This window comes from Melanerpes formicivorus, unplaced genomic scaffold (genome assembly GCF_026170545.1).
Source record: "Melanerpes formicivorus ecotype bairdi unplaced genomic scaffold, bMelFor1.0.p_v2 SCAF_130, whole genome shotgun sequence".
In the NCBI taxonomy this organism is placed as follows: Eukaryota; Metazoa; Chordata; class Aves; order Piciformes; family Picidae; genus Melanerpes; species Melanerpes formicivorus.
Genome location: NW_027142482.1, coordinates 964,732 through 988,652, shown reverse-complemented (window position 1 = coordinate 988,652; position 23,921 = coordinate 964,732). Strand labels below are relative to the sequence as shown.

The following is a 23,921-nucleotide window of genomic DNA, read 5'->3' as shown; positions in this document are numbered from 1 at the left end:
TTCTGTGATCTTCAGAGGTCCCTTCCACCCCCAGCCATGCAGGGATACTGCGGTGTGGGGGCAGGGGCAGGCTCGCCCCGGGCGACGCTTCTGGCAGGCACAGGGAACACGAGTGTCTGTTGCACAGGCAGGTACCATGCTCTGCTGGGTTGAAAGGGAAGCTCTTGGAGATGGCTCAAGTTCACCTTTATGCCTCCTCCTTGCAGTGAGCTGTCTCTTGAAATGCAGAGCAGTCCCTGCTCCAAGCACACCCAGGGCACTCCTTGGTTCAAGCAGCTCAGCTGGCTTTCCACTCACCTCTCCCTGTAAGCAGTGATGGTGCTGACAGCTGCTGCAGAAGGACCTGCTCTGCTTTCCTACGTCACAGAAGGCCAACCTGTCCACTTCTTTTCTTCCTGCATCATCTATGCCTCCAGTTTCCAGAGAGAGGGCAGGCTCTCTGCAATGCCAAGCACCTGCAGCTGCTGCCTGCTGCTGCTGCCTGCATCTGCAACCGGGCACCTTGCCAGGCTGGTCATCCCCTACTCCACCCCCACCCCAGGGCACTGGAGGGGTTTTGGGACCAGCTCCTCGACGTCAGAGAGCAACCCCAGGTCTCTGGTGCTTGGAGGGAAGGCATCCCCCACCCATTTTGCTTCCAACTTCCATGCTGCTCATCTTGTGGCTGCCTGCAGCAGGGGCTGGGGCCGGGGGTGTGGTGCTCTCCCACCACCCTGGAACAGCAGCCAGCAGGTCCCAGCCGTGCTGCAACTGCCAGACAGCTTGATTCCATGAGGGATGATCTACATCTATCCCAAAGCTTTCCAGGAGTCAGGCCAGGAGAAGCTGATTCTGTGAAGGATGATCTACATCTATCCCAAAGCTTTGCAGGAGTCAGGCCAGAGGAAGCCACAGCAGGCAGCCCCTTCTGCCACAGGCCTTCCAGTCCAGGGCATTCTGAGCAACAGCAGCAGTCGTCTGGGAGGTGGAGGGGTTAGCTGGCAGCCCTGGCAGCCCTGGCAGGCAGAGGCAGGCTTTGCTTCTTCCTCAGAGCCTGATTTAAAACACCAGGATGCATTGGGAACACCAAACCAAACCCAAACCCAAACCAAACTAAACCCAACCCAAAACCAAACCAAACCAACCCAAACCCAACCCAAAACCAAACAAAACCAAAATGAAACCAAACCCAAACTCAACCAAACCCAAAATTAAACCAAACCCAAAACCAAAATGAAACCAAACCCCAAACCAAAATGAAACCTAAACCAAACCCAAACGCAAACCAAACCCAAAATGAAACCCAAAGCCAAACCCAAAGCAAACCCAAAATGAAAACAAACCAAAACCAAAACCAAACCAAACCCAAAATGAAACCAAACCCAAAACCAAAATGAAACCAAACCCAAAACCAAAATGAAACCAAACCCCAAACCAAAATGAAACCAAAACCAAAACTAAACCAAACCCAACTAAACCCAAAATGAAACCAAACCCAAACCAAACCCAAACCCAACCCAAACCCAAACCAAAACCAAACCCACAAGCCCTATGAGGAGAGACTGAGGGAGCTGGGGCTGCTTAGCCTGGAGAGGAGGAGACTCAGGGGTGACCTTATTGCTCTCTACAACTCCCTGAAGTGGGGTTGTAAACAGGCAGAGGTTGGCCTCTTCTCCCAGACAGCCAGCACCAGAACAAGAGGACACAGTCTCAGGCTGCACCAGGGGAAGTTCAGGCTGGAGGTCAGGAGGAAGTTTTACACAGAGAGAGTGATTGCCCATTGGAATGGACTGCCCGGGGAGGTGGTGGAGTCGCTGTCGCTGGAGGTGTTCAGGAGGAGACTTGACAGGGTGCTTGGTTACATGGGTTAGTTGATTAGGTGGTGTTGGGTGATAGGTTGGACGCGATGATCTTGAAGGTCTCTTCCAACCTGGTCTATTCTATTCTATTCTATTCTATTCTATTCTATTCTATTCTATTCTATTCTATTCTATTAAAAATGAAACCCAAAGCCAAACCCAAACCAAACCCAAAATGAAAACAAACCAAAACCAAATCCAAACCAAAACCAACCAAAACCAAAAGCAAAATGAAACCAAAAGCAAAACCCAAACCCAAACCAAAATGAAACCAAACCCAAACCCAAACCAAACCCAAATCCAAACCCAAATCCAAACCAAACCAAAGCAAGCCCTTGTTTGGGAGATTGTGAAGAGCAGCGGGAGGTGAGGAGAGAGCTGTGCCAGCAGGATCTGCAGCCCCACAAATCAGCACCGCCAAGAGCCGTCTTAGGTCCAATAGTTTATTTGGGAACTCCATGTAACCAGCCCGGGTCGCCTGCAAACACAACGCTTTCTGCTTCTCCTTAAAGGGGCCATTCAGAAAAATAAGAATCTATCCTTGGTGGCAGGCTGAGTAGAGGTCTCCACACTACTGTACACGAAGGGGGGGGGGGGTGGGTTTGTCTCTGGTGGGTGCCACAGCTGGGGTGTTCTCATCCTGCTCGACACAACACAGCCCCAAGGACGCACGTCCGAAGCGCTCCCCGACGATGCCAGCGCGGACCGGGGGGGGCGCGCAGGCAAATCCTCCCATCCTGGCACGGTGCAAGCTGATGTGAGAGTGGGGTGGCAGAGCTTGGGTGGACACTGTTCACAAACACATGCCTTGGGGGGGGTGGTGGTGGTGGTGGTTGTTTTTTTTCCTTTGTTTATTGGTTTGGTTTTTGGTCAGAGAACAGAGAGTGAACAGCAGAGAACTTCTCCCTGGGGGTGCCTAAAAGCAACGACCTCCACCGTTGGCACGTACTCATCAACACAGCAGGACACACACACACAGTCCCGGGCAAGCATCCTAGGAGCTGCAGAGATCAGTGGTTCTGAAGGCTTGGTACAGCAGTGCACTAAAAACCAAAAGAATGAACAGCTTCTTACATAGTCAGATGGAAAATAAAGATCTTTATTGGGTCTGCCTGCTTTATTTCAGCTTTCCAAGTCAGTCTGCAATCGATCTGTACAAAGTATACTGTTACAGTATATAGTTAGGAGAGGGCTGGAGGGAGCCTAAGTGTTAACACTACAACAGAGCAGTACAGATTGGCACATCTCTGGTCCAAGATTAACTTTGACACTCAGGAGAAGAAAAATAAACCACAACCCACTGCTGGGAAAGCTTGGGACAGCTTTGGGGGGTGGTATTTCCCCCTTTCTTTCTTTCTTTCTTTATCTTTTTCCCTTTTTTTGGGGGGGGTATTTTTTAGGCAGGTTATATTGCAAACATGATCAGAGCCCAATCCTCTCCCCTGCCTCACAAAAGTGGTGTTTCAGAGAAGGTAGAACATCTTTATGCTGCTAAAGGGACACCATCAGGCTAAAAGAGAGAGAGAGAGTGTTAAAACACCAAACAAAACAAAAGCCCAGAAAGAAAAGAAAAAGACAAAAAAACCCAAACCCCCTTTGGTCAAAAATTGGCACCTTCCAGCCCCCTGTGCACCTCCAGGCGTCCCACACCCAGCTCCAACTGCAGGCAGCGCCGGGCAGGGCAGGGCAGGGCTGCAGCAGCAGCAGCGGCGGCGGCGCCGGGGCCAGGAGAATGCTGGCAGCGGCCACAGGGGTTGCAAGGTGGTGTGGGGATGCTGCCAGCCAAACACCCACACCGACAAGGGAAGGACTTTTCCCCTTGCAAATAAAGAGGAGGTAGCACACATGCACTGAGGGGGGGAGAGCTGCTGGGGGCGTTCTCCCCCCTCCCCAAAGCAAGGCTCTACAGTGGATCTGACAGTGTCCCTTTGCTCAAAATAAATACTTCATCCTGCACAGGCTGGGAGCTTGCAAGCAGACTCCTTCCACATTGCACAGCCCAAGAAGTGCTCCAATCCAGCTGCAGAGAATCATGAGCTCTTGAAAACTCCTAAGGTTCCCTTAAACCAACCCCAGACTGGGAGTCAAGGGGGTCAGTAGGCCCAGATTAAGAGTGAGACTTGGTTTTCCCTCTTAATCTCTCCAGTGCTGCCCTCAAATCACTGCCTTGCATGCTGAAAAGTGAACCTCACATCAGAAGGCAATGCAAGGTTGGCTGCAACGTTAACACCTCGAAATAAACCAACTACCAGGGGTTAAACTCTGTGGAACACCTCTACAGTTCATAAAGTATTGACAGTGGGTTATAAAATGACAGTATTTACAATAAGGGAAAGGATCCAGACTGATGTATGACCTTCAGCAGGGTCTCTGCTCCAGTTTGGGCTCACAAGGGGATTACCAACACAGGAACAGTTCATTAGAAAGGTGCAGTGCAGTGCAGTGTGATCTGTCCATTAGGGCTAGAGAGGGGAGCCTGGCACTGCCTCTGTGCAAGCCAAAGTGGCTCCTGGGGGTGGGGGTGCAGCTTTAGAGTGCCAAGCTGGCAACAGGAGTCCTCTGCAGGGTGGCTGAAGGGAAGGTAGGGCCGGGCTGGAGTGCTGAGATTAAAGTTGTGTTACAGAACTGCCAGGGATTGGCACCACCCAGGCTGCAAGAGGGGAGGAAAGGGAGTTTTCAGCTCGAAGTGCACAGCTGGAAGGGCTCCCCTCAGGCTGCAGGAGCTTCCAGCTGCACTCAACACCCTCAGCTTTTGGGGTCCTTAGGAGGAAATTGGCTGCTGGTGCTCCTTGAGGGCCTGCAGCTCAGCCCAGGGCGCTCCTGCTAACCACCACCGACAGCAGCAGACCCTCTTTGGCTTGCTCCTGGGGGGGTGGCATTCTGGGGGTCAGGGCTGGGATAAGGTTTGGGGGGGGGGGGAAGGGGGGTTCTGAACGTTTTGTTTGCTTGGGAGAAAGAAAACCCTGGCTGGGACTGTGCAGTCAACTCATTTTCTGTTCCTTGCCAGCTTCTCTGTTTGGTGACATTGGCATCACCCCTGGTGTTTGGCCCTGCACACACGAGGGTGAAACCAAAAGAGAGGCTTCATGGCTCCCAGGTCGATTTCTCCTGGGGGAACCCAAGGCTCTGAGACATGACCTACTGCCAGTGAAAGCTGCCAGATGCTCTGGGGCTCCTACACCCCCATGAAGGATCAGCTCTTTCACTTGCCCTTTCTCCCAGCCCAGGAGGAAGAGTTTCAGAGTAGTATAGTATCGGACAGGGTTGGAAGGGGCCACAAGGATCATCCAGTTCCAACCCCCCTGCCATGGGCAGGGACACCCCACACTAGATCATCCTGGCCAGAGCCTCATCCAGACTGGGCTTAAACACCTCCAGAGACAGGGCCTCAACCACCTCCCTGCACAACCCATTCCAGGGCTTCACCACTCTCATAGGGAAGAACTTCCTCCTCACCTCCAGCCTGAATCTCCCCACCTCCAGCTTCATTCCATTGCCCCTAGTCCTATCACTGCCTGAGATCCTGAGCAGTCCCTCCCCAGCCCTCCTGTAGCCCCCTGCAGATCCTGGAAGGCCACAATGAGGTCACCTGGGAGCCTTTATTTTATGAGATCAGGAAGGGCACCAGTCAGATTGTCTCCCTCCCTGCACCTCACACCTGCCTTCCAGCAGTGAATGAGAAGAGATAAAGGGGGGGATGAGGGGGAAATGTTGCCAGTTCCTCTCCCACCCTTCCCTCCCCCAGGCCTGTTCACTGTGAAATCAAAATGGCTCTCCGCCCCCCCCCCCGCCCCCCTTTTAGTGCATATTGTTGGAGAAATCTTTGTCTCAGCCCCAAGCCTGAGGATGCTTTGTGAGAGACCTACCCTCAGCCATTGCTGCACTTGCAGGGCTCTCTCCCAGCTCCCAGAGGGGCTGGGGTGGGGGTGGGGGGGGAAGCACCTCTGTCCCTGCCAGCAGGCTGTGGAGGGGCACAAGGGCTTGCAACCTAGGGTCTACATTACCAACAGAAGGCTCTAGGTCCTGCAGGCTCCAGTTCCCAGAGGTGCAGAGCAGAGCTAGGGAGAAAACTTGGGACCTTTCAATCACCTGCTGGGGGTGGGGGTGGGGGGGTGCTGGGTTGGGGGGCGGGGAAGTGGGGAAGGAGAGAGACAAAATGACAACTGACCTTATAAACAAAGGTATGTTTAGGGCTTCTGGTTTCAGGGGTAAACCGATATTTACTGGTAAAAGTCTGCCAAAAAACAAAAACAGAAACACAGGATTACTGCTACATATTCGTTTATGTGGAGAAGAGTCAAAAACCACCCCAAAAAAAGCCTGACCTCCTGACCTCCACCGGCCCTGGGCAGCGGCTGAGGGCTGCCCTGCAGCACCCCCACGCCTGGCGGCGCCTCGGGCACCCGGCCTGCTCCAACCAGAAGCCTTGTGGTGAAAGGAGAAGTTGTGTTTCTTTCCTTGCCTTGCCTCAGAGTCTGCATTGCTTTCTGGATTCCTCCCCCCCACCCCCCCCCACCCCCCCCCAGCTGGTCCTGCAGGGGCTTGGATAGAATATAATCGACCAGGTTGGAAGAGACCTCCAAGGTCATCACATCCAACCCATCAACCAATCCAACACCACCCAAACAACTAACCCATGGCACCCAGCACCCCAGCAAGTCTCCTCCTGAACACCTCCAGGGATGGGGACTCCACCACCTCCCTGGGCAGCCCATTCCCATGGCCAATCTCTCTCTCTGTGGAGAACTTCTTCCCCACCTCCAGCCTAAACCTCCCCTGGCACAGCCTGAGACTGTGTCCTCTTGTTCTGGTGCTGGCTGCCTGGCAGAAGAGACCAACCTCTGCCTGGCTCCAACCTCCCTTCAGGGAGTTGCAGAGAGCAATGAGGTCTCCCCTGAGCCTCCTCCTCTCCAGGCTAAGCAACCCCAGCTCCCTCAGCCTCTCCTCACAGGGCTGTGTTCCAAACCCCTCCCCAGCTTTGTTGCCCTTCTCTGGACACCTTCCAGCCTCTCAATGTCCTTCCTAACCTGAGGGGCCCAGAGCTGGACACAGGACTCGAGGTGTGGCCTAAGCAGTGCAGTGTACAGGGGCAGAATGAGCTCCCTGCTCCTGCTGGCCACACTGTTCCTGATGCAGGCCAGGATGCCCTTGGCCTTCTTGGCCCCCTGGGCACACTGCAGGCTCATGTTCAGGCAGCTGTCAATCAGCACCCCCAGGTCCCTCTCTGTTTGGCAGCTCTCAGCCTCTCTGCCCCCAGCCTGCAGCTCTGCCTGGGGTTGCTGTGGCCAATGTGCAGCCCCTGGCACTTGGACTTGTTGAATGCCATCCCATCTGACAGCTTTGGCTTTAACAAATCAAGAGGTTTCCCAGAGGAAACTCCTTTGCTTAAATGATGAAGATCCACTCAAGATGCAGGCTTGGAAGCCTTTGCTCACCCTCCCTAACTTGACTTTTGTCCCCTTATGCTGCCCACATCAGAAGGTCTCCACACCTCTCTTCTCATTACAAGCACAGTTCTGAATGCCTCCTTTGGAGGGCTTAGATAAAAGCCTTTCAGAACACCTAAATAAAGACCAGGTGATTCTCCACCCAGCTGAGAGCTGCTGCTCTGCAAGTCCCAGTGCCCTGTTCAATACTTGAACTAAAAACCCCACCCCAATAATTCAACCTCAGGATGTTGGTTACACATGGAGCATGCTAAGCTGCTTTTAACAGCCCTGTAGTCCTATCACTGCCTGAGATCCTGAGCAGTCCCTCCCCAGCCTTCCTGTAGCCCCCTGCAGATCCTGGAAGGCCACAATGAGGTCACCTCAGAGCCTTCTCTTCTCCAGACTGAACAGCCTCAACTCCTTCAACCAATCCCCCTACCAGAGCAGGGTCACACAGGAACACATCCAGGCCATGCCCTCAATTCTCTCTTCTTCCCTGGCACACAAACTTAGCTGTGAGAAGGCAGCCTCGGGCTTGCCCCAAACCACTCTGATGTTTTCCAGGACCCTTGGCTACCTCATCAGACAGACCTCCTCATCTTCAGCAGTGGAGCCTCTACTTCCCATGACCAAACCCTCTGCTTTCCCAGCTTCTGGAGGCATCTCCAGGCCACAGAACAACTCCTCAGCCAAGGCTTTAGCACTAAACCCATCTCTCCCCTTCGATCTCACCCAGTTGTGAGTGCAGTTTCCACAAGTGAGAGGCAAAGCATCCAGTGCCAAGGCCAGGAGTGCCCATGGCTCTCTGCAGAGGATTTAGTGCCATCTCCTCTCCACCAGCCTGGCAGTGTTGGCTTTGTGGAGCTCAGAGCACTCCCACTTGCTGCACTCCATGGTGTTTTACCAGGCAGTACTCCCTGGCAAGGCTCTCTCTGCACTCCTGTGAGCAGGTCCCAGGGCAGGTAAGGCAATACTCTCTGATTCCCACAGCCAAGCTGGGCTTTTGCTGGATGACCACAGAAAGTCCACCTTTAAACTCAGAACAGAGTGACTGTTAATGGATTCTGGGTTGAGTTACTTTAAGCCACCAGTGAGAGGCTTTCACTGGACAAGGCCAGCCATGTGTGGCCTTGCAGGAGCCTGCAGGGGTGCATTTCCCAGGACTCTGGCTGACTTTTGCAGCTCAGAAGCAACATTTGGGTTTCTGGAGGGCCAAAGGAGCCTGTGAACACAGCAGCACTGTCAAAGACCTATCCACAAACCCCACCCTGTGTGGGCATGAAAGCAGAGGTGACAGCACCACGAGTCTGCAGTGCTGAGTTTGGAGTTACTACTGCAAGGAAGCTCCTGTGCCCCTGAGAGCTGCCCTGCAGCAGCCCCTGGCAGAGGCCATCTTGCCACCAGCTGTTACTTAAAAGAAATAACTCTCAATAAAAGCACATTTTGACCCCATTTACAGCTCTGTACCTCTGATGCTGCTCACCCAGCATTTTTCTCCAGTTGCCCTGCCCACACAGCTCCTGAGGAGCCAATGCTACGCTGCCAGCTCTCCCCAGCATCACTTGAGTGGGAGGTTTAAATACCAGACTTCACTACATCCTTTATCCATGCTGCCTAGCCCTGGCATTTCTTGCACTGCTGTCAGGTCAGCAAGGCTTCACAGCCTGCCTAGAAGTGAGACAGCTGCCCCTGCTTCTGCTGGGCTGATGCAGAAGGGGAATGCTGGCCCTTGAAAACCCAGCACCCAGCTCTCGATTCCCAGGTGAGTCTGGGGGAGCCCAGAACAGCTGGCACTGACACACTGATGCCAAGGAGCTGCTGGTTTGAGCTCCTCTGCCCACAGCAGATGCCTCAGCAGAAGACAAGCCCATGAAAAGCAAATTCCAGGCCTCAGCAGGCTGCAGGCAATAAAGCCATCAGCTTGCACTGCAGGGCAAGCTGCTGTGCAACCAGGCAGAGCGTGGAGAAACGAAAGCTCTGCCCTAGGGAGGCACTGCAGTGAGCCCAGCCTGGGGCAGAGACACACTGGAACCACCAGGGCTCATCTTCAAACAGTCATCACAGCTCTGAGATCACAGAACCACAGAGCTCAGAGGGCTGGAGAAGCTTTCTGAGATCATCAGCTCCAACCATCAACCCAACACCACCATGGCCATCACACCATGGCCCCAGGTGCCATGGCCACAGGGGTCTGGAGCACCTCTGGGAATGGGCACTCCCCCACCTCCCCAGACAGCCTGTGCCAAGCCCTGAGCACTCTTGCAGGAGAGAAAGTTTCCCTCCTCTCCAAGCTGCCCCTCCCCTGGCACATTTCAGGCCATTTCCTCTCCTTCTATCACTTGAGACCAGGGAGCAGAGCCCAACCCCCACCTCACTGCAGCCTCCTCGCAGGGAGCTGTGGAGAGCAATGGGGTCCCATCCAGACAGGTCCTGCCCAAGCAGCACAAACGCTGTGCTGCACTCTGGCCCACCACAGTCATGAGTTAGGACCAGCCCAGTCCTTGTCTGGGGCTGGCAAAGCAGCTGCAGGGCACTGCAGGTGTGGTGAGCACCGACCTGAGCTGCAGCCACAAACCAAGACACCAGCAGTGCACAAAGCTGGCCCTGCTCATTTTCTCCACCCTCAGCTCCCAGTACAAACTACCCAGACGTGTATCTCACACAGACTTAGCCTCCTCCAGGCACTACACAGTGCCTGCAGCTTCACCTCAGCACCAGCCACACCAGCACATGGCACTGGGGAGCAGAGAAGGTGCCAGCAGGGACCCCACGACTCAGGTGTCCTTGCACACCAGCCCCCCAGCCCCTGTGTGCCTGTGCTGGCCCACCCTGGAGCAACTGCACAGCAGTCCAGCAGGATGAGAGGTCTCTGAAAACCCAGGCTCAGCTTCTAGACCTTCCCACAAGCATCACAGTCCCACCTCACCACTGAAACCACTGATGTGAAGCAGGGAAATGTACTCTCTTGTACCCAAGTGGTCCCCCACGGGTGCTGCCACATGCTCTCTGCACCCTGGCCAGCACAAACCCCAAGCCCACTGGGGTCAGCATGGATTCTGGCACTGTTTGCAAGCCCCCTTTAGGAACCAGCTGTCCACAGAAGTCAGCATGCTCCCTGGGACGATGCTTCAGCACCTAGAGGGCTTGGCCCTCCAAAGCTAAGTCTCTCCAAGAGACACCCTCCAGCTTCCCAGCAGCGAGCAGCAGATCAGCTCCACCTCCCTCCAAGGTCTCCCTGGCCAAGAGGGACACATCCTGCCATGCTACAGCTGTAACTCCACACCTCTCCCGCCTCTTATCTGTGGCAGAAAGAATGAAGCTTTGCTTCAATTCCTGCATACTTCAAGACAGTGCTTTAATAAACCCCCTCCTGCACCACAGCCAGCAAAGGGCACCACCAGCTCCCACTGCCAGCACTGCAGCCAGCCCTCACTATGCAGCCTAAGGCCAAGAAAAGGCTAAGCTGGGCATTTCTGCAAAGCTAATGCTGGGATGGGCAACAAACCAATTCATCTACTCCAAACCCATCTGAGTTACAGCCAAGTAACCTGCTGGGGAGAGCCAGAAGATGCCCACTCGAAGCAAGCACTTTTCCAGCTGGTGGCTGACCTGGACAGGAGCAGCACACCACAGGCTGTGAACTCAAGACAACATGCAAAACTGGGCAGAGACCTGCAGAGGTGGCCTCCTCTTCCATCTAGGGCTGTCCACAGGAGCAGTCAGCACAGCTGGAGCTGAGTTCAGCACCACAGGAGTCGCTGCTCAGGACCCAACAGCCACGTTGTCTGTGCTCCAGGGGTTTTGTTCTCCCATGATCTCTAGCTTGGTCTGATGGAGCTAATACCCACTGGTTGGTAGAGCCTGGCTTTGGCTTTGGCTTCCTTAAACCCTGCAGGAATGAGGCTGAGGGCTTTGAGCATGCTCCATGACAAAGCCAAGGCACACTACGCAGGGCCAGCGGAACAGCTCCCTGCAGAAGCACAAGCCCCCCCTGGGCTGCAAGGCTCCTGCAGACACCTCTGCTCACCCAGAATGAGACAAGACCCACAGCACACAAACCCTGCAGCCACCCCCAGCAGGGCTCCATCTGTGATGGCTTCCAGAGCAAGCTCAGGCCCAGTGCCCTCTCCAGCTCCAGGGGAAGAAGCACTCCCGGTGCTGATCAGTCAGGGTTATCGTGCTGCTCACTCTGCCTCACTTTAATCAGTCAACACCCAAAAGACAGAGTGGGGCCAGAGGTCCTCTGTCTCCTCTACACCTCCAGCTTATGTCCTTGTGTGCAAAGCTGCCTCACTCCTGCCTGAACTCAGCTCCCCCTCTCCTGTGGCACTTTGCCCCAGAGAGGCTGCACAGCTGCCGGCCAGCACAGAGACAGCAGTGCCATGCTCCAGCTCTGCCCACAGCACAGCTGCTCAGCTGCTCGGCTCCAGGCACCCAACTGCAGAGACAGGCCCAGCAGCGCTGCCCCAGCTGGGGAGCCGAGCCCCACGGCCCCCCTGCCCCACGTTCCCCTGGCATCAGCTGTCTGACAGCCCTCTGTGCCCACACCTCTGCCAGAGCTGCTCTCCTCTGGCTCTGGCGTGTTCCCCCGCAGGCGGAACTGCCGACCCCAAACACCAGTGCAGATGTGACACAGCTGGAAGGTAGCCAAGGGGCACCTCAGCCATCCACCTCTACCTGCTCAGCCCTCCTGCCTTGCTCTGAAAGCCTTTTCCCACCCTCCAGATGGACAGTGCCTCCTCTGCTGTGACTGCTGGCTTGGTACCCCCCAAGAAATGTCTCTGTGAGTGCCAGTGGCACCACATCTCCCTGCAGGAGGGCACAGCCAAGAGCAAATCTGCTCATCCTTTCCCTCCCAGTGTGCTTCTACAGCAACACCACCATCCAAATTGCAATCAAATAGGCAGCATGCAGTTGGAGAAGGACCTCACAACTCCCTATAAATGGCTGATTTGGCATTTTCTTCTCCCTGCCATCTACAGCTGCTCAGGCCTGCCTCACTGACAAGCAACAGGCAGCCCGCTCAAGCCTCACAGCCCACTCAAACCTCACAGCCCACTCGGATTCTGCAAGAAGTAGGATGCATTGCAGTCCCTCTGGAGGCTGACTTCCCCCCAAGCCTCAAGGCTGCTAAAACACCAGGAACCAAACTGCTTGGAAAAGGCAGGAAGTGAAAAGGAAGGACAGGGCAGGCTGAGGCTCCCTGAGCTGACCCAAGGTCATCTGGGGGCAGAACAGGCAGCCTGACTGTGCCAGAGCACCTTCAGCTACCACACCAGGGGAGCATCCTTCCCGTGCCATCAGGCCACCCCCCTCAGCCACTTCAAGATCACACTTAATAGAATAGAAGAATGGAATGGAATGGAATGGAATGGAATGGAATGGAATGGAATGGAATGGAATGGAAGAAGAAGAGGAGACTCAGGGGTGACCTTATCACTCTCTACAACTACCTGAAGGGAGGTTGTAGACAGGCGGATGATGGTCTCTTCTCCCAGGCACCCAGTACCAGAACAAGAGGACACAGTCTCAGGCTGCGCCAGGGGAGGTTCAGGTTGGATGTTAGGAAGAAGTTCTATACAGAAAGAGTGATTGCGCTATGGAATGGGTTGCCCGGGGAGGTGGTGGAGTCGCCGTCATTGAAGGTGTTCAGAAGGAGACTTGATGGGGTGCTTGGTGCCATGGGTTAGCTGTTTGGGTGGGTTGGATTGGCTGATGGGTTGGACGCGATGATCTTGAAGGTCTCTTCCAACCTGGTTTGGTTTATTCTAATAAAGGTTGAAAGGAAAGGAAAGGAGAGGAAAGGAGAGGAAAGGAGAGGAAAGGAGAGGAAAGGAGAGGAAAGGAGAGGAAAGGAGAGGAAAGGAGAGGAAAGGAGAGGAAAGGAGAGGAAAGGAGAGGAAAGGAGAGGAAAGGAGAGGAAAGGAGAGGAAAGGAGAGGAAAGGAAAGGAAAGGAAAGGAAAGGAAAGGAAAGGAAAGGAAAGGAAAGGAAAGGAAAGGAAAGGAAAGGAAAGGAAAGGAAAGGAAAAGGAAAGGAATGGAATAGAATAGAATAGACCAGACCAGGCTGGAAGAGACCTTCAAGCTCATCACATCCAACCCATCAACCAATCCAACCACCACCCAAACAACTAACCCATGGCACCCAGCACCCCAGCAAGTCTCCTCCTGAACACCTCCAGGGATGGGGACTCCACCACCTCCCCAGGCAGCCCATTCCCATGGCCAATCTCTCTGTGGAGAACTTCTTCCCCACCTCCAGCCTAAACCTCCCCTGGCACAGCCTGAGACTATGTCCTCTTGTTCTGGTGCTGGCTGCCTGGCAGAAGAGACCAACCCCTTCCTGGCTACAACCTCCCTTCAGGGAGTTGGAGAGAGCAATAAGGTCACCCCTGAGCCTCCTCCTCTCCAGGCTAAGCAACCCCAGCTCCCTCAGCCTCTCCTCACAGGGCTGTGTTCCAAATCCCTCCCCATCTTTGTTGCCCTTCTCTGGACTCCTTCCAGCCTCTCAACATCCTTCCTAACCTGAGGGGCCCAGAGCTGGACACAGGACTCGAGGTATGGCCTAACCAGTGCAGTGTACAGGGGCAGAATGACCTCCCTGCTCCTGCTGGCCACACTGTTCCTGCTGCAGGCCAGGATGCCCTTGGCCTAACCAGTGCTGAGCACAGGGGCAGAGAAAGAGAACGCAAACAAAAAACTAAAGAAAGAAGGAAATAAAAAGGAGAGGCCATGAGCTTCAGGTCCAAGGATTAGGGGTTTACAGAAAGTTATAGTTTTGAAAGTCTCTTCAGATTAACCTCAACTAGCTTGGAACTCTATATAGAGAGCTCCTTGCCACGCTCACAACCCACATACAGCATCTTGTGGTGCCAGTGAGCTCCATCACGTGTGAGCAAGTGGAGTAAAAGGAACCACAGGCTTGGGGGAAAAAAAAAAGCTCTGGGATGAAATTATCTTTCATTGTTGCAAGTGGCAGAGGAGATGGCAACAGCAGGAGGAATCAAGAACAAAAATGGAACTCACTTGTTTACCTCCTTGGCTTTGTCAAAACATTTGGACAAGGCTTTGCCTGCAGCCTGCTCCTCCGCGCTGCTACCAACCCCCCCGTCCCTGCACCTATCTTCATGCCTCAGGGGAGAAAGCCAAGGAGAGTGAAACCTTCAGGGAGAGAAGCATGTGTGCAAAAAATCACCAAGCCTAGCTGGAGAAGTTCAAACTGGGCTGGACACCACCTTCCAGATGGCCCAGTTGCACAAGCTGAGCTAACAAGGAGCTGGCAGGCAGCAGAGGAGAGGAGGGGCAGGAAGAAAAGGAAAGTTTGGGTCACCCTGACAAAAAAGGAAAGGGGGGGAAAAAACCCACCCCAAACCACCCAAAAAAGTGCAAATGAGGACTTCAAAATTCTTGAGAGTGTCATGTTAAAAGAGAGAGAGAGAGAGAGAGAGAGAGAGAGACTCTCCAGCAGCTCAAGCAAAGCAATCCCAGCCAGAAGGAAGCTGCAGGGTTTGGAAGGAGCGGATCGCACAGGCATGGAAGGATTTGGCCTTGCTGCCTTTTCATCTAAGAGGGATTTGTTGTCCACCCACTGGACTAGCAAAGCCCAGGAAATTTGGTTGGTTCTAGTTACCCCTTGAGTTTTCATGTCTGCCCCCTAGAATAGAATAGAATAGAATAGAATAGAATAGAATAGAATAGAATAGAATAGAATAGAATAGACCAGACCAGACCAGGTTGGAAGAGACCTTCAAGCTCATCACATCCAACCCAGCAACCAATCCAACACCACCCAAACAACTAACCCATGGCACTCAGCACCCCAGCAAGTCTCCTCCTGAATACCTCCAGGGATGGGGACTCCACCACCTCCCCAGGCAGCCCATTCCCATGGGCAATCTCTCTCTCTGTGGAGAACTTCCTCCTCACCTCCAGCCTAAACCTCCCCTGGCACAGCCTGAGACTGTGTCCTCTTGTTCTGGTGCTGGCTGCCTGGCAGAAGAGACCAACCTCTGCCTGGCTACAACCTCCCTTCAGGGAGTTGGAGAGAGCAAGAAGGTCACCCCTGACTCTCCTCCAGGCTAAGCAACCCCAGCTCCCTCAGCCTCTCTTCACAGGGCTGTGCTCCAAACCCCTCCCCAGCTTTGTTGCCCTTCTCTGGACTCCTTCCAGCAGCTCAACCTCCTTCCTAACCTGAGGGGCCCAGAACTGGACACAGGACTCAAGGTGTGGCCTGAGCAGTGCAGTGTACAGGGGCAGAATGAGCTCCCTGCTCCTGCTGGCCACACTGTTCCTGATGCAGGCCAGGATGCCCTTGGCCCTCCTGGCTGCCTGGGCACACTGCAGGCTCATGTTCAGCCTACCATCCACCAGCACCCCCAGGTCCCTCTCTGCCTGGCTGCTCTCAGTCACTCTGCCCCCAGCCTGTAGCACTGCCTGGGGTTGCTGTGACCAATGTGCAGCACCTGGCACTGGGATGTGTTCAGTCTCCTGCCCTTGGCTTCTGCCCATCTGCCCAGCCTGTCCAGGTCCCTCTGCAGAGCCTCTCTGCCCTCCAGCAGATCAACTCCTGCCCCCAGCTTGATGTCAAGTTTACTGATGATGCTTCCTTTGGTTTTGGTTTGCTTTAGTGCCAGGGAAATGCCCTTCCCAAAGGGCTGCTTTAGAGTTTTGGGGGGCAGGTGGAAGCATGAAGTGAAGCCATGCCAACAAGGCAGCTTTGCACACAAACCCTTCTGGATGATAAGCTCCGTGCTTTGGGGGGTGGGGGGAGTGCACATCCACCAAATCTCCACTGAGCATAGGCCATCCGGGGTGCAGAAAGCAGCACTGCCCTGCAGCCTTAGCGCTGATGTTTCATACTATCTTAGTATCAGTCAGGGTTGGAAGGGACCACAAGGATCATACAGTTCCATGGGCAGGGACACCCCACACTAGATCAGCCTGGCCAGAGCCTCACCCAGCCTGGGCTTAAACACCTCCAGAGACAGGGCCTCAACCACCTCCCTGCACAACCCATTCCAGGGCTTCACCACTCTCACGGGGAAGAACTTCCTCCTCACCTCCAGCCTGGTTGGTTTTGGCCTTCTCCTCCCTCCCTCCCTCCCCCCCTCTCCCCCCTCAGTTTCTCTCCTTGGGGGCCACTGCATTACAACGCACAAGGAATGAAAACAAGTGAGCAGGACCAGTGGAGATCCATCGACTTTTTTTTTATTACAAATGTGCTTGGCTCCAAAGAAAAAAAAGAAAAAAGGGGAAAAAACAATCAGCTAATCTCGAGACCAACCCCTCTGTTTCTGTAGGCCAGTATTTTTGTTTGGTTTTTTAAACATTAAATACCTAAAACATCCGACCAGACAAAAAAATATATATATATTCAAGAGTTTGATGGAAACAAAACAAAATGAAACAGTTATAAAGAAAAAAATCTGAAATCCCCCTGTTAAGAAGAGGCAACATCCCCCCTCCCGACCCCCACAGTCCTGTTAATAGTCGTCGTTTAGGATAGGTAGGTTATAGCTCGCCGTTCGCACGCAAGTCGCTCTAATAGCTTTGTATTGACTCCAGTTAGTGCAGGACGCCCCGTCGGGTTGAATAGGAACAACTACTCTTAACTGATCCCTAACTTACACCTCGTAGCTTGCATAGTTTGAAGGGACAAAGGTTATCCTACAGCTAAAAAAAAGAAACAACCCCCAAAAAAAGGTGGTTACAGTGCTATTTTGAAAGGCAACAAAGTAATTGCTCCTCCTCCCCCCCGCCAAAAAAAACCCAACCCAAAACAAAACCCCAACCCAAAACAAAACCCCCACAACTAAACCGGAGCGAGAATAGTAATAATAATAACAATAATAATAATAATCCAAAACAAAACCAGAAACACACACACAAAAAAAGGAAGTTACCGGTGGGCTCTGAGCAGAGGTTAAAAGGAAGTTACCGGTGGGCTCCGAGCAGAGGTTAAAAGGAAGTTACCGGTGGGCTCTGAGCAGAGGTTAAAATCCCCGGCAGCTTTCTGCTCGCCTCGCAGGGTGGTCGCTGCCTCGCACCCGCTGCCCGCCTGGCAGCCCCCTCCGCGCTGCCCCCGCTCCTCAAGCACATCTCAGCCCCTGCGAGGGACACGCACCGCAGCGACACTGCCAGGTATTTACCGGCTGCGTTTCCTCTTGCTAAACCCAGCTTTCCGACAAAGCTCTGCCGGGCCTCTCAGTGTCCTGTCCTTCCGAGCAGGGGCACGGCTGTCCCGCGGCTCTGCTCGGCCAAGCCCTGGCACCGAGCCTGGGGCTACCCTGGCCGGCCGGGCAGTGCCTCCCGCTCCGGGGCAGCCGCACACCGCGGCCACCGCACAGCGGGACTGCAAAGAAGGGGGCAGGAATCAGCAGCGGCTCGTTCGGGTGCTTTCTTTTGTTTTCTTTCCACGTTTAACTTCTGAGAGTCAGAGCAATTTGAGTTCGTTTTGGTTCGGTTTGGTTTGGTTTGGTTTGGTTTTGAACAAACAAATAGCGACTGTGAATTTGGAGGCCATCAGCATAAACCCACTGAAGGGTGGTTGCCTTTCAACGGTGAAATGACAGCGTCCCTTGAACTCAAAGACAAAACAATGTCAGTATTGCAATGAATTTCAAGTTTTCTTGCACGCAGCCGTTGCAAAGTAGTTTTTATCGTGCTCTTGGAAGTATTCTACAACACGTTTAAAAGCATATCACCAAGGAACATATAAGGCATACTTCTCGGGAATCAGGGTATCTTGGCACATTGGAGCACACTGCCTGTTTGAAAAGCAACACATATGGTCAAATATACCTTCCGTCTCCTAGCATTAAACAGGGGTTTCTGGGCTTGGTTTGAAATACTGAGATACTCTAGAGCCTTGGTAAAGTACCGAGCACCTCCGGGGTGAAAAAAACAACACACCAACCCCCAGCACAGGCACGAAAAGAAAACAGCCAAAAAAGAAATCACATCGAATCTCCAGAAGCGAAATCCCATCAGCCTTCACAGTCATTTCAGTCTTTCACCGTCAGCATCATTCATCGAGTCCTCGAATGTACATAACGTGAGTTAAAAGAAGAAAACAAAACGACAACACCAAAACCCAGAGAAACACGCGGCGTAAAACCCCCAAACGAGATAAAAACTGGCCACGAGTTCTCGGACGCTGTTCAGCAGCTGCCAGCGGGGCTGTGACAGGCTGCACTGCTTTGAGTGGCACTGCGCGGCCCGGGCCCTTCTCCAGGCAGCCGGATCCCGGGGAGGATCCGGGCGGCGCGGGCGAGGAAGACCACGGGAGCAGCCTGCGCGGTTAGCCGCGCTCCCAGGAGCAGGGAGGCACGGAGGGACAACTCCGCCGCGCTCTCACCGCCTCCCGCTACTTATTGCTGGACACAGAACACAGCGGCGTGGAACTACGGGCGCCGGACCGCGTCCCTCAGCAGCGCGACAACTTTTGGGAGGGCAGTGAACAGCAGGACCGAGACACCCATCAAGCAGCAAAACCGAAGCAATTAGTGTCCTAACTACGACTAGCAGCACGGAGAACGCAGACCCGCAGGCATCACAATTGAGTACAAAGACCAATGGAACTGCCCGTCCAGAGCCTCCGTCCCAAAGCAGTTATCAGACAAACGGTTAACATGCCATCGAGAACCAAGGCAAACGTCACACTACCCACTCCGAGAGCTTATTTTTGCTATTGTGAATTAGGAAAGTGCACATTAAAGCTATTTAAAACATTTTTTCTTTTCTCCAGTGATTGCTTAAAAGAAACAGAAACACCTCAGCTACCGGCAGTTCGCCTTTAACCCTCTGTGGAACACTTAACAGCGAAGTTCGTCAGCGGGCAAGAACAACACCGCGATGTACAACGGAACAGCTCCTGTGGACACTTAGAGCGCAGCTCGAAAGGGAAATCAAAGAGAGAACTTAGCATTTCAAATGGGAATAATGAAAAGACAGCAGGAAAAGAAATGATCCTTTAAAGCAAGGGGTTCTCTCTCTCCCTCCCCTCCCCCTCCCCTCCCCCCCTTTGGGAATCTCCCTCCTTGCCCCATCGGGACGGCAGCGCTGGCAGCTCCTGCGGGCGCAGGCGGTGCCCTCTCTTTGCCAAGAGCGGTAAGAAAAGTGATTGCATCCCGTCCCATCCCATTCCCCCTAAAAAAAAACACCCCACCCCACCAACCCCCCCCCCCCAACCAAACTTCCGAATGGAACGAGATCCTAGTTTCTCTGAAATGCTCTCTACTGAATTCCAAGCCGAGAAAAAAGAAAAGAAGAAATAAAGGAAGGAAGGGGGCGGGGGGGGGGGGGGGGGCAAAAAAAAAAGGAAGAAGTTTTGTTTTCACTGTTTTTAAGGCATCTTTTTTTTTTTTTTCGTTGTTTCAGAACATTTTCTCTTCACTCGCAATGATAGTCATGCAGCAGTTTAATGATAAAAATATATTAATATTTTACTATACAGCAGCAAGAAGTTAGTCAATTAAAAGCACACCAACTTTTTATCTTTTTTTTTGTTAAGAAAAAAAAAATAACAAAAAACCCCAAACAACAAAACAAAACGACCTGTAAAAGTCTATTATTATTATTATTATTAATTATTATTTTCATTATTATTACAAACAAGTAGTTTGAATTTGGAGGACACACCTGGACAGATTTAGTGTTCTGAACCAATCTGCCGTGCCCCTTTTGCCCCTAGGCTTCACCCCGAGCCTGCCAAGCGAAGGGGCTTGGGGGGCGGGAGGGACGGGGCATGGCCAGGCTCGCCAGGGATGTAGCCAGTTAAGAACTAGCACCACAGCTACATGGCAATCCGCAACAGACACACACGCACACACGCACACACACCGGCCGGGCACCCCCGCAGCATCGCGCCGCTTCCTACAGCAAGGGACTGGCACCGGCGGGGGGAGAGCGGAGCGCCGGGCGGGGACCTCTCAGCGGGTTCAGACAGTGCTAGCGCCAAGTGGCGACACGGGGTGGGGGGTAGGGGGGTAGGGAAAAAAACAGACTTCGCGACCTGCCGTCCGACGACAGGGCTGGCTGGGGATAAACCGCTGCACGTCAGGTTTTAAAGTACTTTTTTAAAGTACACAGAATAAAAAAAATATATATATTATGAACAGTACATCTCATATACAGTCAGGACAATGCTCAGCTGTAAACCGAAGAGGTGCAGGAAAAAAAAAACCAACCCACGATGAACGGGAGGAAAATCCTCGATTTTAATTTGTTTCTCTCTTTTTTTTTTTTTTTTTCCCATTTTTCTCCTTTTTTTAAAAATTTTTAAAAGTCGTTTTCCTTTTTTTTCCCCCTCTTTGTTCGTTTTGTTCTGTTTTTCGTTTCGTCTTTTTTTTTTTTTGTTGATTTTTTTTTGGGTTGATTTTTTTCGTTTCGTCTTTTTGTTTTGTTGATTTTTTTGGGGTTGATTTTTTTCGTTTCGTCTATTTTTTTGTGTTGATTTTTTTTGGTTGATTTTGTTTTTCGTTTCGTCGGGTTTTTTTGTTGATTTTTTTGTTTCGTTTCGTCAGGTTTTTTTGTTGATTTTTTTTGTTTCGTTTCGTCGGTTTTTTTTGTTGATTTTTTTTGTTTCATTTCGTCTTTTTTGTTGATTTTTTTGTTTCGTTTCGTCTTTTTTTTGGTTGATTTTTTTTGTTTCGTTTCGTCGGATTTTTTTTGTTGATTTTTGTTTCGTCGTTTTTTGTTGATTTTTTTGGTTGATTTTTTTGTTGATTTTTTTGTCGTTTCGTCGGTTTTTTTTTGTTTGTTTGTTTTTTTTGTTTAATTTCGTTTTTCCTTTAGTCTTTTTTTTTTTTTCGGTGGCTTTTATTTTTTTTTTCCTTTTACTATTCGAATAACTTTGGTTCAAACGTTAAAAAAAAAAAAAAGAATCACGAGTTAGCCAAAAAAAAAAAAAGGTTCATTTAAACGCTTTTTTTTTTTAATAATAATAATAATTTTTCTTTCGTGTTCACAGAAGTTTCACTGACCCATTTCTTTTTTTTTTCTCTCTGTATATATATATATATATATATCTATATATCTCTATATCTTTTAAGGTCCAGATGCAATGCATATCGTATAAAAGAGAGCACTTATCGTTTTTGTTTTTTTTTTTTTTGTTTAACCTTGCATGAATGAAAAGAAGGAAAAAAAAACCCCAAAAAAACCCCAAAAAACCTACGTACCTTTGAACTCTACGAACTTCTGCATAACATTTAGACAAAGCTCAGACACAACAGCATGCCTAGCCCTCATATATATATACACATCTCTAATCACAGGTAATATAAGGGGGGAGAGGGGGAGGGGAGTGGGGGGGTGGCAAATAGATTATAGCAACCTCCAGGTAAGGTTTGAAATTTGGTTAACAAAAATGAGAAGCAAAAAACAAAAAAACCCAAAAAAACAAAACAAAAAAAACCCCAAACTAAAAATATTATCTTTTACATGTTCTAAAATATCTTTTTTTTTTTGTTTTTTTTTTCTTTTTTTTTTTTTTTGTGCTAAAGTCAAATGTTAAGGTCGACATGAAAAGGAACTTTTTTTTCCCCTTTTTTTTTTCCCTCTTTTTTTTTTTCCTCTTTTTTTTTCCTCTTTTTTTTTGTTTTCTCTTTTTTCTTTTTTATATATAGAATTCAGCGATATTATTAATCTTTTGACCATTTTTGCAAACACTTTTAATAATAATAATAGCTTAAACGTAGTACAAAAGTTCTCGGTTAATTAGGGAAATAAACACTCAGTTCTTTATATTTTTAATCAAGTAGGAAACACAGTTCATAGATAATGTTATTACTTTTCTTTTCTTTTCTTTTTTTAACCTTTTTTTCTGTGTGTGTTTTGTGGGGGGGAGGGGGGGGGTTGTTTTGTTTTTGTTTTAGCAGCTGCTTACTGTTTGATACGGTGGGTAAAGTGGAGAGGAACATCCAGCGATGGGTGGCGAGTCGGAGGCGCTGCTGCCGGGCGGCGGGGGGGCGCCGGGCGGGCGGCGCGGCCGGGGGTGGGCCGCCGGGCACAGGGGAGGGCTCCGCGCCGCCGCCGCCGTCGTCGCCGCCGCCGCCGCCGCGCCCCCCGCCCCGCCGCTCGCCCGCCCGCCCTCCCGCCGGCGGCGGGGCCAGTCCTCGTCCCGGGGGGCGGGCGGTCAGTCCTCCTCGGGCTCCTCGGCCTGCAGCAGGGTGCCGGGCGCCCCGGCGGCGGCGGCGGCGGCCTCGGCCTCGGGGGGTGGCTCAGCCCCGGCGCCCACTGGGGGGGCGGCGGCGGCGGCGGCGCGCTTGTCCCGCTGCTTCTCCTGGATCTTCTTCATCTCGTCCGAGTACTTGCAGAAGGTGTGGCCGAACTTGGCCCAGACCTTGTAGGGGACGGTGATGGAGTTGCGGTAGGTGGGCTTCACCTCGCTCACCCGCATGAAGACGCCGTACTTGTTGGAGCCCACGTCGAAGAAGAAGCGCTTGTTGTCCACAGTCAAGGAGGTGCCCTCGGGCAGCTCGGCCGGCTCCTCCTCCACCCCGTAGTCGTCAATGAGCTTGGCCAGGGCGTCGCGGAACTCGATCAGGCCCTGGGCCGGCAGGGCGATGGTCTGGCCCTGCGTGGATCCCAGCCCCGGGCCGCGGTTGACGGTCTGGCGGACACGGAGGAAGCGCCCGCGCTGGTTCTCCTTCAGATCCATGTAGTACTTGCGGTTCTCCCGCACCAGGAATTCACTCTTGAGCGCCCGCCGGGGCTCGTCGGCCGCCTGCGCCAGCTCGGGGGGCTGGCTGGGCCCCAGCTGGGCGTAGTGCTCGATGAAGTCGCCCAGGTAGTCGCGGAACTCGACAGCCACCGACATGGAGAGGGTCAGGCGGCTCTTGTTGCCGCCCGCCCCCACCTCGGCGATCTTGAGGAAGCGGCCCTTGGCGTTCTGCTTCACGTCCAGGTAGAAGCGCTTGTTCTGGATGTCCACCCGCTTGGAGGCCAGCTCCTGCGTCTCATGCTGCAGGCCGCCGCCCGGGCCGCCGCCGCCTCCGCCGCCGCCGCCGCCCGAGCCCGGCCCCCCGGCGCCCGCCGCGCCCCCGCCGCCGCCGCCCTGCTCGCTGCCGCTGTCTCTGTCCGCCATGATGCCGCCGCCTGCCGCCGCCGCCGCCGCCACTCGGCCTCGGCCGCCGCCGCCGCCGCTTCTTTCCCGGCGCCCCCCCCGCGCCGCCGCCGCCGCCGCCGCCTCCTCCTCCTCCTCGGCCTCCCGCGGCCGCCGCCCGCCGCCGCCGCCGCTCCGCCCGCCGCCGCCGCCGCTGCTGCAACAGCCCCCGCGGCCACCAGCCGGCCGCTCTCGCGAGATCTGCGGGAGCGAGGAGAGGGCGCGGGAAGGCGGCAGAGAGCGGCCCCCGGCGCCGGCCGCCCCGCCGAGCCGGGCAGCAGCGCCGCGCCGCCGGGCGGCCGCGCCAGGCACCGCCGGCCGCCGCCGCCGCACAGGCAGCGCTGCCGGGTCGTTCCCCCCCCGCGCCTGCACCGACAGCCCTTCCCCGTCCTACCAGCGGTCCCGCGCGGCGGGAACTCACTGGATGAAGCGGTCCGCGGGCGGGACGGGAGCCTCGCCGGGCTCCCCGGGAGGAGACCGCCCGCCTTCCCCATCCCGGTGCGGCCACTCCGGTGCTGGGATAACGCTCAGCATGGAGATACCGGGCA

General features: G+C 53.3%; 1 protein-coding gene across 5 annotated transcripts; it reads right to left on the bottom strand.

Moving 5' to 3' along the window:
* Nucleotides 1–2,437: 2,437 nt before the first annotated feature.
* On the bottom strand, nucleotides 2,438–23,501 carry PURA (purine rich element binding protein A). Of its 5 annotated transcripts, XM_068168046.1 has the most exons (4): nucleotides 22,156–23,501; nucleotides 6,007–6,072; nucleotides 5,843–5,896; nucleotides 2,438–3,348 (listed from the first exon to the last, which is right to left on the bottom strand). In XM_068168046.1, the coding sequence occupies exon 1, from the start codon at nucleotides 23,353–23,355 to the stop codon at nucleotides 22,405–22,407; it is 951 nt and encodes a 316-aa protein (XP_068024147.1). In that variant the 5' UTR covers nucleotides 23,356–23,501; the 3' UTR covers nucleotides 2,438–3,348; nucleotides 5,843–5,896; nucleotides 6,007–6,072; nucleotides 22,156–22,404. The 5 variants fall into 5 exon arrangements, with proteins under 5 accessions (XP_068024147.1, XP_068024143.1, XP_068024145.1 ...); XM_068168042.1 differs by having other exon boundaries at nucleotides 2,438–5,896; XM_068168044.1 differs by lacking the exon at nucleotides 5,843–5,896 and having other exon boundaries at nucleotides 2,438–4,488.
* Between the last annotated feature and the right edge of the window lie 420 nt (nucleotides 23,502–23,921).